Raw genomic sequence first — 15,229 nt, 5'->3', positions numbered from 1 at the left:
AGAGATTCATCGCAAAGGCAATTTATCGTCCGTCGGTGAGCATGATGCATTAATAGATCCGGGACTGCCGATTTTGCAGAACGATGAAACAAAATCTGCAGCGTGCGTTCGGCTGTCTTCAAGACAACCGTAGGACTTCATAGCCGCTAAAGCTCAAGAGTGACAGTTTCTGGAGGAGCTCAAATGGAATAGGGCTCAATAGTGAACAGCGGTGTTGTATCGTGTTGTAGGGTTGGTGAAGCATCTTTAAGACCTGAATGTTTCCTAACTGTGTCTGTTTGCTTTGGCAGATCTTCCGACCGCAGGTGGTGACTGAGGCCTTTCTCATCAAATTTGGAAAACTCCTGGTGAGTCGTTTGTCTCTGTTTAGTCATTTATTTTTATCAGACTAATAAATATGGTCACACTTTAATGCAATGCCCAATTCACAATGTTATCCAACCATTAAATACACTGCACAAAGTGATTTTTTTTCCTCTTACTTAAAAAGTGAGTAAACTCGTTGACTTAACTTTAAAAAGTGATTAAAATAATTGTAATTTGGAACTTTTAAGTTGATTAAAGGTGCAGATCTAAAGGTGATTGTCTTCAGAAAGCTTTTTCGTTGTGCTGGTTGAAAGTCTACTCGCATTCCATTAGTAATGATTAAGTAAATGATCTAAATGTATTTATATGTATTTTTATATTCTGGGTAAGATATAAGACTAAAAAAAGTTTATCCAATTAAAAATTGTCGAGCTGACAAATAACTCAATTACGAATGGTAAGTCAAACTGTCTGTCTACAAATTTAAATGTGTATTTATGCGTAGTCTCTTTAAGCAGATAGATACGTCATTTGCACGTACACCTAAAGCATGGCCACCTACAGCTGATATAGAGAGACATCAGGCAAACTCTGCTTCAACCTGAAAGACTTCTTTCTGAAAGACCACCGTAGGCTTGTATCCATAAAAAGAAAGATTGTTTTTGAAAGGGCTTCTGCCAAAAATGCAGAATCAAAACTTTTCTAAATCCTGAAGCAAACTCAAATTACTTTTGCACGGTGGAGGGAAATTATGCAGTTCAAAACAACGATCTGAAGGTTTACACCATGGCTGAAGTATTACTTTTAGACTTTTAGAGTATTACTTTTTTATTTTTTCTTCTTATTTGTTTTATTTCGGCTAGAATAAAAGCAGTTTTTAATTTTTTTAGAATCCATTTTAAGGTCAAAATTATCAGCCCCTTTAAGCTATATATTTTTTCGATAGTCTACAGAACAACCCATCGTTATGTATGGTATTATAAATAATAATAAAAAAATGAACTTTAATTTCCAGCTGGTCTCTTAACTTAAATTCATTCATTCATTCACTTTCTTTTTGGCTTAGTCCAGTTATTAATCTGGGGTCGCCACAGCGGAATGAACCGCCTAATTATCCAGCATGTTTTAAGCAGCGGATGCCCTTCCAGCTGCAACCCATCACTGGGAAGAATCCATCCATACACACTCATTCACACACATACACTACAGACAATTTAGCCTAACCAATTTGCCTATTCCGCATGTCTTTGGACTTGTGGGGGAAACCGGAGCACCCGGTGGAAACCCACGTGAACACGGGGAAAACATGCAAACTCCATACAGAAAAGCCAACTGACCCAGCCAGGGCTCTAACCAGCGACATTCTGATTGCGCCACCCACTGCGCCCCCGTACTGCCTAACTTAAATTTTATTAACATTAACCTTTTGAACGTCAGCCTCACAATAGGTAAATATATGTGTGTGTAATGTCTCTTTTCTCTTTTTCTCTTGTGGGAAGAATCACATAACTTCCATTGACTCCAATGAGACGAGTTTGGGAAGTGCAATAGGTAGGTTTTACTTTTATTTACTTTTTTATTTCATTCTTTTATTTATTTATTCAGTCATTGATTATATGTTAACTCTTCAAATCTTTGTCTTCTCTTATTTAATCTATTATTGCGTAAATGACTTTTTTTTACATACAAAACGAATTGCTAAAAGGTGGGATTAGTTTTATTTCTTCCTTAATTCTTTCTATGAACTTTCCCTCCACAACTAACAGGTCAAGCATCATCTGAGGAGCTGATCAGAAACACTCTGTCAGCAGTGGAGGCCATTTCCCAGCATCCCGCTCTGCTCAGCCTCTACCCCTGCATTGTAAGTACACGCACAAGCACTGATGCACTTTTCATTTTGTGTCTCTCTTACAGTCGTTTCAAAATGAATTAAGCATTTACTTATAATGCGATCTGATTCATTTTTCTTATTAAATATCGAGTTTACTTTGAATTTTAATTATTAATTTGTTTTTTAATTATTAATTACTTATTAATTACTTATAATTTTAACGATTAACTTTGAAATGGAAGTTTGTTTTTATGTTTTTAATATGCTTTTATTTGCAGTTATTTGTTATTTTTTCATTACCATTTAATAGTAAATCAAAGCAATTGTGTTAATGATTATTGTTTAAAAAGATAAAAAAAGCAATGAAATAGTGCTTAAAAACAGTAACACACACGCACGCACACACACACACACACACACACACACACACAAACGCACACACACACACACAAATCAGTTTTATGAAGCAAAGTTCTTTCAATATTTGGAAGAAAGATTGCTTCGTTTAATATCTTGTTTATTATTAATTCAATTCAATTCACCTTTATTTGTATAGCACTTTTACAATGTAGATTGTGTCAAAGCAGCTTCACAGAAAAGGTCATAGTAAATTGGAACAGTGTAGTTCAGTTTTCAGTGTTTAAGTTCAGTTTAGCTCAGTTCAGTGTGGTTTAAAATCACTACTGAGAGTCCAAACACTGAAGAGCAAATCCAACGATGCGCAGCTCTACAGATCCCGAACCATGCAAGCCAGTGGTGACAGCGGAGAGGGAAAAAAAACTTCACTAATTGGCAAAAGTGAAGAAAAAAAAACCTTGAGAGAAACCAGACTCAGTTGGGCACGACCATTTTAATTTCTCCGCTGCCCAAACGTCTTGTGCAGAGCTGCAGTCTCAGTGGCGGAGGCTGGAAGCTGGCCTCAGCGAAGACTCGTCTGTCTCTGGAGCGTCACAGGAATCAGTCTCATGTTCCACTCCTCCATGACCACCACAGTAGCTGCTTAAACTATTATACGTTGTGTGTTATTTTAATATACAGTTTGTTTTTTAATGGTCCGTATTTATTTAGAATATATTATCTAATTCTGTACTGCCAATTTAATTTTAGTTTTATAGTTTTATTATTAAATGTCTTCTGAAAACCAGTCAAATTTATAGGATGTCGGATGTGTAGTTTATTTTTGTAGCGGAAATTGTTAAAAAAAACTTACTTGAATTGTTTAACTGATAGTAATAATTGCTTTAAATGATTTCTGTCAGTCATTTAACCATTAACTTTAATATGCCTACTGATTAGAGCATTTGGAAAGAAAAACACTCAAATATTGGTCGATAAAGCAGCATATTTTTAAGCAGCCGTTGCGTTTGCTTTGACAACAAGCTGAATTCGCCTGTCTCTATTGTGCAAAAGTGTTTCAAACTTTTATGAAAAGAATAACTCGTTTTCAATCACTAAAGGCCAGGACACTTCAAGCTGACAGTCGGCCACTGGGTTTCGTCGTTGTGTTTGAAACGTCGTCTCTCGTCAGGTTAACGTCGTAGCATGTTGGCCCGATTTACCATGTGGAATTGCTGTCAGCTGAAGAGAGCGCTCTGATTGGTTATCCAGCAATGAGTCAGAGTGTGAGATCCAAACTGAAGTGGCTTAGCAAGTAAACGATTCAAGTCAAGAAGAAACACAAAGAGCCTGGCTGTAATTTTGCTACAATCAGGTTTCATCAGCAGTGGTCAACCGATAAGAGTATTTTGGAGGCCGATTCAATTAATTCAATTCAATTCAAGTTTATTTGTATAGCGCTTTTGCAATAATTATTGTTTCAAAGCAGCTTCACAAAAGGTGAACATTATTACATTACAATTAAAATTAACATTACATTAAAATATAAGTTATTTTATACTGTATAGACATGGTTAACCTGCAATTGTACTGCATATAGCTAGGGACAGACAGAATCTGCGGACATTTTTTGCTATTTCTGTGGAAAATCTTGTAAAAAAAATCTGCAGATTTAATTATTTTAGGAGTATCATAACTAAAAACTTCATTTATGAAATAAAAAGAATACCTTTTTAACTTATTTTAGCTTATTTAATGCTTACAATGCAAACCCAGTTAAATCCACTTGTTTGTTAAACAAACCAAGTCTCTCATATAATAGATCTTCTAAAAGACAGAAAATACTACCATACAAACTGTACTGTAAATAAATCATATGAACATTTTCATGTTGCTATAATTATATCGCAATAATATTAGTGAAATTAATTTAAAAACGAAATAAATATAAATTTACACAAATACATAGACTCAATGATGGGCTAAAAATATGTGGAAGTCTGTGGATTTCTGAGCATGCAGATTCCGTGTGGGCCTACATATAGGTGATGTCTATGTATTCATGTTTAATGAAGTGTATGTTTTCATTCATTCATTTTCTTTTCGGCTTAGACCCTTTATTAATCAGGGTCGCCACAGCGGAATGAACCGCCAACTTATCCAGCACATGTTTTACGCAGCGGATGCCCTTCCAGCTGCAACTCATATCTGGGAAACCCATTCATACACTTTCATTTACACTCATATACTATGGACAATTTAGCCTACCCAATTCACCTATACCGCATGTCTTTGGACTGTGGGGGAAACCCACGCGAATGCAGGGAGAACATGCAAACTCCACACAGAAACGCCATCTGACCCAGCCGAGGCTCGAACCAGCGACCTTCTTGCTGTGAGGCGACAGCACTACCTACTGCGCCACTGTGTCGCCCTTGTATTTGTGTATTAAATATATTAATTAATAATTACATTTGAGTTAAATTAAATTGAAAATGAATTACAAAATAAATGCGTAAAGTAATAAAAAATTATACATTAAACACTCTTTGATAAGCACATCTCATCCTTTATAACGGTGGTCCCCAACCCCCTGGCTGTGTACCGGTCTGTGGATCAATTGCTACCGGGCTGCACAAGAAATCATTAATTATTTCAGTTTTATTTATTATCTGAGTCTAAATGGTCTTTTATTTTGAAAAATCTTTTATTTTGAAAATGACCATGTTTTTTCAGCTGTATCTGGGTCACTTGAGGGCCAAAATTTAACCCACAAGCAGCAAAATTAGTAAGAAACAGACATCTTTGGAAAGTTTCTTTGCGTAGTGGAAAAGGCCCAGTGAACGACCCGTGAACTGCCAAGGAATGATGAAAGCTTTAGGGGCCGTTCACATATCGTGTTTTTTTCACTCGAAAGATTGCAGAATGGGAGCCACGCACGCAAGCGTAGATGCACTCATGCCTAATTACTTCTGACAAACACAGAACACCCAAAACACTGCAGTGCTTTTAAATTTTCTCCATAAATAAAGCTTGTATCAGAGTTACAGCAATGTTTTGTCAGCTTGACATCTTCTGAGAAAATGTTGACTTTTTTATTATGTATTATTGTTATTTTTTTAATAAGCCAAAGTAACACTCATTTTTAATACAGCAAATGGTTAGTATGACATGGATATAATCTCCTCATGTCAGCATTCAATTCACACGGACAGACCGTCACTCAGAGAACAGATCATGCGGTATACAAATGCACATTTTATTTGATCCCACAGCTGGATCTGGAAGTTTGAAGGGTTTAGTCAGTCAAAGATTTGTTTAAATCCTATAAATACTGACCTGAATGACAACAGCGAGCAGACAGCGAGGAGAATGAAAGCACAGTTTGCGAAGACGAGCGCTGCTGCTCTCGGCTCCATAAAATACATTTTTTTTGCCATCAAAATAAAAGTCCCCCCTCGAAAATACTGGCCAAACTGTATCTGCTGATATTTAAAAAAAATTGGCTGATATATCAGTAGTTGTTTGGCGTCGTCTTGGTGTGTCTCTGCCTTTTTCCTCTTATTCGTAATGTTTTTTAGACGTTTTCCATCGGACTATTGCATCCGCATTACAATGTATAATGCAGTGACGTTATTACAAGTGTGTGCAGTGGAAATAATCTAAGAAAGTTGGTCTCTAAACTCTCCGTTTGGCCCCTTGCAGCTGTGTTAAGGTCAAACTCAAAAACGCAATAAATCAAGCTGTGTATCAGAGCAGCGAGGGCCACATTCACACATCTAACCTGAGATCTCACATCCTCACGCTTGACGGAGCTACAACTGAGATCTGCACTCGCCTCTGCCCACAGCTATTACTCTCACAAACCCTCACAACAACAGGAAATCACTGTGTGTGTGTGTGTGAGGCTCGTGTAATGAGTATTGACATGTGTTCTGTAGGACTCGAGCATCAGGAAGCTTTGAGAGGACACACACTCTCTGATACTCTATAATAGGAGAAGACACCTTAATTACAGTTCGCCAAGAGTCATTAAACCCTGTCTCTACTCTGGACACACACACACCATAGAGCATGCGAATGACCGTAGTTTATTGAATCTTATTTTCATGAGGGTAATAGACTTGGTGCTTTCAGAAAGTTTCAAGGTTAAGTTTGACCCCAAAAGACTTAACAATGCAGACTCTGAATCAGAATAGTGGTTTTCAACCTGTGTGTCGTGATGTATTGGAGGAGGGCACCCAGCTGTTATTAGAACTAGCATTGTTAGGCTAATATATGTACAAATGACAGTCAAAATTTGATGTGTAATGAAGTGACGAGAACTATTTGATTGGTTTAACCTTTTGTTTAAAAAAAAATTGGTTTAACTGCCCCCCCCCCCCCCCCCCCCCCCCCCCCCCCCCCCCCCCAATTTTTTGAACATAGACATGAAAATGCCATGTTTCAATCTTCAATGCCTTGGTGTATAAATTTAAGCTTGATCTCATTTTGAAGTAGACACTTGTGTGATTGTAGCTAAAGTGAAATAAGTTCAAAAAGTAAAATAAATAAAAAAGTTATGTGCCTTTAAGTTTATCAAAATAATAAAACCTATGAATGAGGTTTAATTTATTTGATAAAATAGCCACTCTTTTAGTCCAAATTTGACAGAAAATCGAAGGTAAATATTTAAACAGTTTATATTTCGAGTTTGAAGTGGATATCTCAAAAAAGTACGATTTTATTTGGCTATAGTACCAAACATTGACACCAGATAATATACAGTTTCTATTGGTGACCGTATGAGGGCGCCCTTCATTTCTGTGTATGTTTTGAGGAATATGAACCATATTTTTTCATATTCTTGACAATATTTGTAAACTAGGCATCAAATTCTTAAGTATTTTGGGAAGTTTAGGGAGATTTGATTTGAATTTAGCCTCTAAAAACATTTTTAAAAATGTACATGTGGATTGCTGTAGCAAAGTTATGTGCCGTCAAGTTTACGAAAATAATAAAACAATAAATATATAGTATACTGTATATATATATATATATATATATATATATATATATATATATATATATATATATATATATATATATATATATATATATATATATTACATCAAATATGTGTTTTACAAAACCTCTTTTAGCTCAAGTTTGACAGAAAATCTGAGTTAAATATGTGATCAGTTTATATTCCGAATTTGAAGTTGATATCTCAAAAAAGTATGATTTTATTTGGCCGCAGTACCAAACATGACCACCAGATGACATACAATTTTTATTGATGACAATATAAGGGCGCCCCCAATTTCTATGTATGTTTTGAGGAACATCAACTATAATTTTTCGTACTCTTGACAATGTAAATTAAGCATCAAATTCTGAAGTAATATGGGCAGTTTGGGCCAATTTGATTTCAATTTAGTCTATGAAAACATTTTTAAGAATGTACATGTGGATTGCTGTAGCAAAGTTATGTGTCTTTATGTTTATGAAAATAATAAATAAATATATAGTTTATATATTACATAAAATATGTATTTTGCAAAACCTGTTTTACCCTAAACTTGACAGAAAATCTAAGTTAAATATCTGAACAGTTTATATTGCAAATTTGAAGTTGATATTTAAAAAAAAAAAAGATTTTTTTGGCCGCAGTACCAATCATGACCACCAGATGACATAGTTTCAATTGGTGACCATATGAGGGCGCCCCCTATTTCAGTGTATGTTTTGAGGAAAATGAACTATATTTTTTTATACTTTTGATAGTAATTGTAAACAAGGCATCGAATTCTAAAGTAGTTTAAGCAGTTTGGTGATATTTGATTTGAATTTAGTCTCTAAAAAAACACGTGGATTGCTGTAGCGAAGTAATGCTTTATAACTCAGAGGATCCTTGTCACAAATTTATAAATAACTGTTGCTCAGTAATATCTATTAAAAATAAATCATCAGATTTTTTTGGAAACTAGAAATGTTAAGCATTCAAATGATACATAGTTTGTCGTGATTGCTTTAGGTTTAGACTATAATATTAGGGTTTATATATGTAACCGCAGATTGTCTCACGTGTTAAAGGATAACAGTAAATGTATTTTGATCTATTACTCTTCCTAAATAATGAAAACAACTGTAAAATATATATTTAGAAGAGTTAGACATTTCCAATGATATATAGTTTGTCATGACTAGATTAGGATTTAGTTGCAATATAGTTAAATAAGAAAACTTAAGCATCCTGCTATCGGGCTGGTGACTGTTAAAGGTCAATAGCAACCCGTTCATTTAAAACACACTTTTTTGCTGAATACGTCAATGCGGTCAAGTGTTTCAGTTCTCTGCCAGTGTTTACTCATCAGGGATAAGATTTGATAAGCACAATAATACTTATAATGATAAGATCAGCTGGTGCATGTGTTAAGATCACAGGATGCTTAAATCCCTCCTAAAAGATTCCTATGAGACTCCCACGAAATGCATATGTAAAAATACAATTTAAAAGGTCAATTAATTAGTATTTATCTAACTCTTAGAACCAACAAGCACGTATTTTGTACATTTTTGTGAAAATCTAAATAGGAATCAATTATTAACTAAATATTTCTGTTCTTATGGGATTTTAGTCCATGAAATTCAGCCTTGGTAAACAAAAGCAAAATAAAAGACATCAAAAATAACATGGAAAATTGGGAAAATGTTTAAATTGCACTTTGGGATGCACAGCCTCTATTTGTATTAAACTGAACTGAACTTTAACTGACATCTGTATTTAACTGAACTGAACTTGTTTTAATTAAACTAGAGCTACACTAGCATTCCACACTTCTCTCCTGCCTGCCTGAATTGCTGGAATGTTCCACAATCTGAAATAATATTACGGCTATTTATTCTCTATCCTTCATCTATGTTAAGCTGCTTTGGCACAATCTACCATGTAAAAAGCGCTATAAAAATGAAGATGAATTGACATGTTTTTAATTTCTGAATTCAGATTCATACAGAAACCTCAAAACCGAATAGAAAAAAGAAAAAGATGTTTTCAATGGTTTAAAAAGAAACTGTAACATTATAAAAATGTTAGCCACAAAATTCCTATCATGCATATCCTATATATGCTACCTGACAAAAGTCTTGTCGTCGATCCCAGCTGTAAGAGCAACTTGACTTATAGTTGATCATTTGGAAAAATGGCAGAAGGTAGATTTTTCTGAAGAATCATCTGTTGAACTGCATCCCAATCATCACAAATACTGCAGAAGACCTATTGGAACCCGCATGGACCCAAGATTCTTACAGAAATCAGTCAAATTTGGTGAAGGAAAAATCATGGTTTGGGGTTACATTCAGTATGGGGGCGTGCGAGAGATCTGCAGAGTTGATGACAACATCAACTGCCTGAGGTGTCAAGACATTTGTGCTGCCCATTACATTACAATCCACAGGAGAGGGCAAATTCTTCAGCAGGATAGCGCTCCTTCTCATACTTCAGCCTCCACATCAAAGTTCCTGAAAGCAAAGAATGTCAAGGTGCTACAGGATTGTCCAGCCCAGTCACTAGACATGAACATTATTGAGCATGTCAGGGGTAAGATGGAGGAGGCATTGAAGAGGATTCCTAAGAATCTTGATGAACTCAAGAATCCTGCAAGAATGCTTTCTTTGTCATTCCAGATGACTTTATTCCTTAAAAAAAAAATAGAAATGTTCCTAAAACTTAGATAGGCAGCAAGGCTTTTGTCAGGTAGTATCTAAAATGCAAAAAGCCTCGTATTTAACACAGAAAAGCCTTGAAAAGAGCATTATTTTTCTTTGGTAATGACATTTGAGGTCATTAATTTAAACATTTGTTGAAAGTAGTATATAAGTTTTTTCTTCTTCAAAACTCATTTGAAAGCAGCACAGATACAAAGTGTACATTTCTAAGCACACGAGTGAAGGTTTTTCTTTTCCTTACCAAGGACACTTTTTTTCCTCCACCATTGACCCATATTATAGCTGTCTAGCTCGCCAAGTTTGATTCAAATGTTCAAACATACCTCAAGTAAGCTACAGAGAAAGAATTACCATTATACTGACATTCAGGACAAACGTCTCATAAGGAGCCGGCAAGAGATCAAAGATGTGCCGCAGGTTTAGCGTAGCAATTCTACAATACATGTGGCTCACTGAAGAAAAAGCTGTCTTACAATAGAGAGAGAGAGAGCGAGAAATCCATAGATAACCTTTACAATGTGTTTCTTTGGTGTTCTTTTCACTGGAAGTCGCAAAGAGTGAGATCTTTTGTTTGAGAGATGCCCACACACATCAACATTAAGACACCTGTGCGCAACATTTGCTGGCTGATTGTAGTTGGTAATAATCGTAAAAAAACCTGATTGTAATTTTCAAAAGAGCTGGCGTAAGGCCTTTTGTTGGAGCACACTTACTATGATCAAAGGGCAGAGCTGACATCACATTTCCATGCAAATTGGAGCTGTTTCAGAGCTCTCTCTCAGTCTTCTGCTTCCAGCTGTTAGTGTGTGTGTGTGTGTGTGTGGTCTGAGGAGACTGAACTTTCTTTTACTCTTACAATAACGCATTTCTCTCTTGGTTTCCCCAAGGTTGTGGAGTTGATTGTGCCGCCGCTGGCATCGTTGGCCTTCAGTAAGAACGGTGAGAACATAAGGTTGCAAATAAGAACACACAATTATATGTGGTAACACTTTACTTGAAGGGGGTGTTCATAAGGCTGTTATGAAACCTTTTTGAATGCCTGCATGCTTATAACAACTGTCATTTAAGTGGCATTCGCTCAGTTATGACATTTTAAATGCAAAGATGACACTGTTTGTTATTACATCTTGATATAAACAAATACATCTCAACCTGTTTTTGTTTTGGTCATGATATTCCTCATCAGACCAGGCAGCGTTTTCCCAATCTTCTATTGTCCAATTTAGCCTCAATTTCCTGTTCTTAGCTGACAGGAGTGGCAACCGGTGTGGTCTTCTGCTGCTGTAGCCCATCTGCCTAAAGGTTGGACATGTTGTGCATTCAGAGATGCTCTTCTGCATATCTCGGTTGTATCGAGGGGTCATTTGAGTTACTGTAGCCTTTCTATCAGCTGGAACCAGTCTGGCCATTCTCCTCTGACCTCTGGCGTCAACAAGGCATTTACGCCCACAGAACTACCACACACTGGATATTTTCTCTTCTTCAGACCATTCTCTGTAAACCCTAGAGATGGTTGTGCGTGAAAACCCCAGCAGATCATCAGTTTCTGAAATACTCTGTTTGGCTCCAACAACCATGCCACGCTCAAAGTCACTTAAATCCCCTTTCTTCCCCATTCTGAATTCAATTTGAACTGCAGCAGATCATCTAAACCGTGTCTACATGCCTAAATACATTGAGGTGCTGCCATGTGATTGGCTGATTATAAATTTGCATTAACGAGCAGTAGGACAGGTATATCTAATAAAGTGGCCGGTGAGTGTATGTCAGTTTTATTTAATATGAACTTCAGTGCACAACAAAGTTGAATAAACACAGAATTGTCAAGTGGCTAAATATATATATGAGTGTTTTTTTCATTCATTTGTTTAATGAAATGTATTGATAGTCACACTTTGCATAAGCCTACACACATTTCATGCATTGAAAGCTCCAGCCTTTATAACAAAAGGTTTTTAAGATCACGAATAACATTAATAACATCTTTGAATATGAGCTATGATGTATGTTCTAGCATATATCTCTATTTTTTTTTGCATGCACGCATGCAAATAGAGAAATGTAACCTTTCTGCTATGTGTGTGTATGTCCCAGTGGAATGGCGTATTGTGAGTTTGCGTGTGCTGTCAGAGATCACACTGCTGCTGCTGAGCCAAGACGAGGTGGAGGAGCGCGAGAGAGCTGGAGAGCGAGAGTGGGAAGGTGAAGGGAACATCTCCTCCAACACTCGCCTGCTGACGCTCATCTCTGAGGCCTTGCTGCCACAGTAAGACTCCCCGCTCTTGTTTATTCAAACTCAGATCGGCCATGATGTGATGTGAAGTTTCCAGCGGCAAGCGATTTGTCCGTGCACACCCGATGTACACGGTTGCTGTCAATCAGAAGATATTGTTTGCATGCTAATGTGGAGCATAAATTTTGACTAGCGGTGTGTATTCAAGACAATAAAATGTGCTGCTAAATGCTCGCAAATGATTAGCACAGAAAAGAGAAGGCATTGTCGAAGCTTGTCAATAGACATTTATGGAAATCGATTGAATTGAAAAGTCAAGAAGGATAGTCATAAAATTATTAAGGGTGACATCAGGTGCCAACAAGTTCATCTGATTCTTTAGGGTCTTAATAAAGTTTATGGCTGCGTCCAGAATCGTCTATTACTCAAGTATGTACTACAATTTGAATTTACTTCACGACTGTTAGAAAAGTAAGTTCTATACAGTATGAATGAAACTTGGATGTATTACATACGCCATTAGTCATTATCACAAGACCTGCCCACGTCAGTTGTGTGACTTTCCATTCTTGAGTTTTCTCATGTGGCATTATGGGATTTATTGGATGTACACTTTAGAATCTCACTGGATGTAGTAGATCATCCGGATACTTCTCTCCTACTGTTTTTCGAATACTGTGTATTCAGACATACTACTCGGCTCGCATACTGTTTTTAACATATTATATAGTATGGATGTATGCGATTTGGGTCACAGCCTTTAACTTACTTTTGTTACATTTCTCAATGGGTACAAATATATAACCCCTCTTTTTGACACCTCAGTCTATCGTGAGCCATTTTTCTTCATATCTCTTTAAATGCAAATGAGCTGCTACTAAATACCAAATCATTTCTTAACCAGAAGAGCACACACACAGTGCTCAACCACACTTTTACTGAACTTTGTCTACTTGATGTGGTGTTTGAATTTGTTTCCACATTATGGACCTTATTCAGCGATGCGGAAGTGCGCTCGTTTTTGCGATTGTTTTAGAACTTCAGATTCATTTGCCTATTGGAGAAATGACTAGGAGTAATAAACAGCGGAAAACAGCTTGAGCCAAAAAGGTTCCAATGGCTGCACCCGCTCCTACATAAAGAATAAGGTCAATAATGGCAAAATATTAGATTGTGCTAGGTCGTCTCCCAGATGTATAATCGTTGCATATAATTTATCATTGCTTGACATTGCAGCCTGCCATTATCACTGTAAAAACTAATGATTTTAGGTGGAGTCACCTGGCCAGCACCTTCCGCATATGCTCAGTTTGGTGTGAGATCTGTGGAATTTATTTATCATTAAATCCATCATCAAAATGTTGTGTAGATTTTAACTGTAAAATGTGATTAGTTACTTTAAAAAGCGAGTAAGCCTGTTGCCTTAAAGGAACATTTTTCCATGATTATGTATTAATTTATTTCGGTTTAGAAAATTGGCTCGTTCTGATGTCTGGCAGGAGCCCTTTTAACTTGGCATAGATCATTGAATCTGATTAGACCATTAGCATCTCGCTCAAAATCGATCAAGGAGTTTTGATAATTTTCCTATTTAAAGCTTTACTCTTCTGTAGTTCCATCATGTACTAAGACAGGTGAAAAATGAAAATTTCTATTTTTTTGGCTGATATGGCTAGGATTTATACTCTTATTCTAGAGCAATAATCAAGGAACTTTGCTACCTCACCAAAGCTGCATCAGGCCCAGTAATATCAGTGAGACCCAATCCCAATTCTTTTTTTGTACCCCTACCCCTACCCCTTCCCCTTGGCCCTTAAAACAGAGTGTGAAGGGGAAGGGCTTCAAAATTTACCCCTAAGAAATGGGACAGCACTACAGCACCTGCACACGTCATAAGATGTCATCGCGATCTCTTGCTTCATATAAGATCAGATAATCGCGATTGCTGTAGTTATTCCAGTTGTGCTATTTTTTGGTATTCATCTTCAAGAAACCACTGAATGCAAATATCATGTTGTCATAACGATCTAATGTGGCAATAAGATCGTAACTGTACTGTGCATTTACACTGTGGCCATATTCATCTATGTAAACACGCCAAAAGCAACATTAACCTTATAGCAGACACTGTAAAAAGGTGATTCCCAGCCACTAGACTTTTCTGACAGGGTATTCGAGTGTCATCGAGTGTCAGAATGTTGTGGGACGACTATACCGGAGTTATTATTATGGATTATAGATAGCAACATTTTGCGTTTTTTATTTTAGCGTTTGAACGCGGTTATGAATATATTAAAACATTTGTTTGTTTGTTGTAAAAATTTGTAATAATGACAAAAATGACTAATTTGTGGATCTCCTTACTTCCGGGTGGAGCTATACTGCCGTTGTGGCTGGTGTATTCTGGGAAATTTTCCTACCCCTGGGTTTCAAGTGTGGTCCTGAAAAATCTCAGTTCGAAGGGCTATCTACCCCTTCCCCTTAGCCCTACACCTTCAAGCTAAAGAGAATTGGGAAGGGCTAAGGGGTAGAAGTGGGATTGGGCCTTAAAATCAAGCTATAATAAGCTGACTTCTGTAAGGATAACCAACATGAAAGTCTTCTTACACAGGGAGTGTGCCTTGGAGATATTTGTGAGATATTTTCTTCCTAGAATTCAAAAATATTTTTAGGCTCTGCATAATATCGATGTGCCTGCTGCAGCCATGGTACATCAACAAAGTTCCTTGATTATTACTTGATTGTTACAAATGTAAACCTGTTCTTAAACAAGTTGGATTTGTTTGGATTTACCAAATCTAATCATATTCTGA

The 15,229-nt window shown here is 36.6% G+C and overlaps 1 protein-coding gene across 1 annotated transcript in view; it reads left to right on the top strand.

Annotated features, from left to right (window-relative positions):
• The window catches only part of ulk4 (unc-51 like kinase 4), a 330,407-nt gene that overhangs the window by 140,055 nt on the left and 175,123 nt on the right, over positions 1-15,229 (top strand). Inside the window, exons 25-29 of the mRNA XM_056475236.1 lie at positions 291-347; positions 1,806-1,857; positions 2,073-2,167; positions 11,071-11,122; positions 12,278-12,449. Coding sequence (XP_056331211.1) covers positions 291-347; positions 1,806-1,857; positions 2,073-2,167; positions 11,071-11,122; positions 12,278-12,449 — 428 coding nt within the window. The remainder of the gene's footprint in view (positions 1-290; positions 348-1,805; positions 1,858-2,072; positions 2,168-11,070; positions 11,123-12,277; positions 12,450-15,229) is intronic.

Source organism: Danio aesculapii, chromosome 16 (assembly GCF_903798145.1).
Source record: "Danio aesculapii chromosome 16, fDanAes4.1, whole genome shotgun sequence".
Classification (NCBI taxonomy): Eukaryota; Metazoa; Chordata; class Actinopteri; order Cypriniformes; family Danionidae; genus Danio; species Danio aesculapii.
Note: the sequence above shows the minus strand (reverse complement) of the source record. Positions and strands in the feature narration are given on the sequence as shown.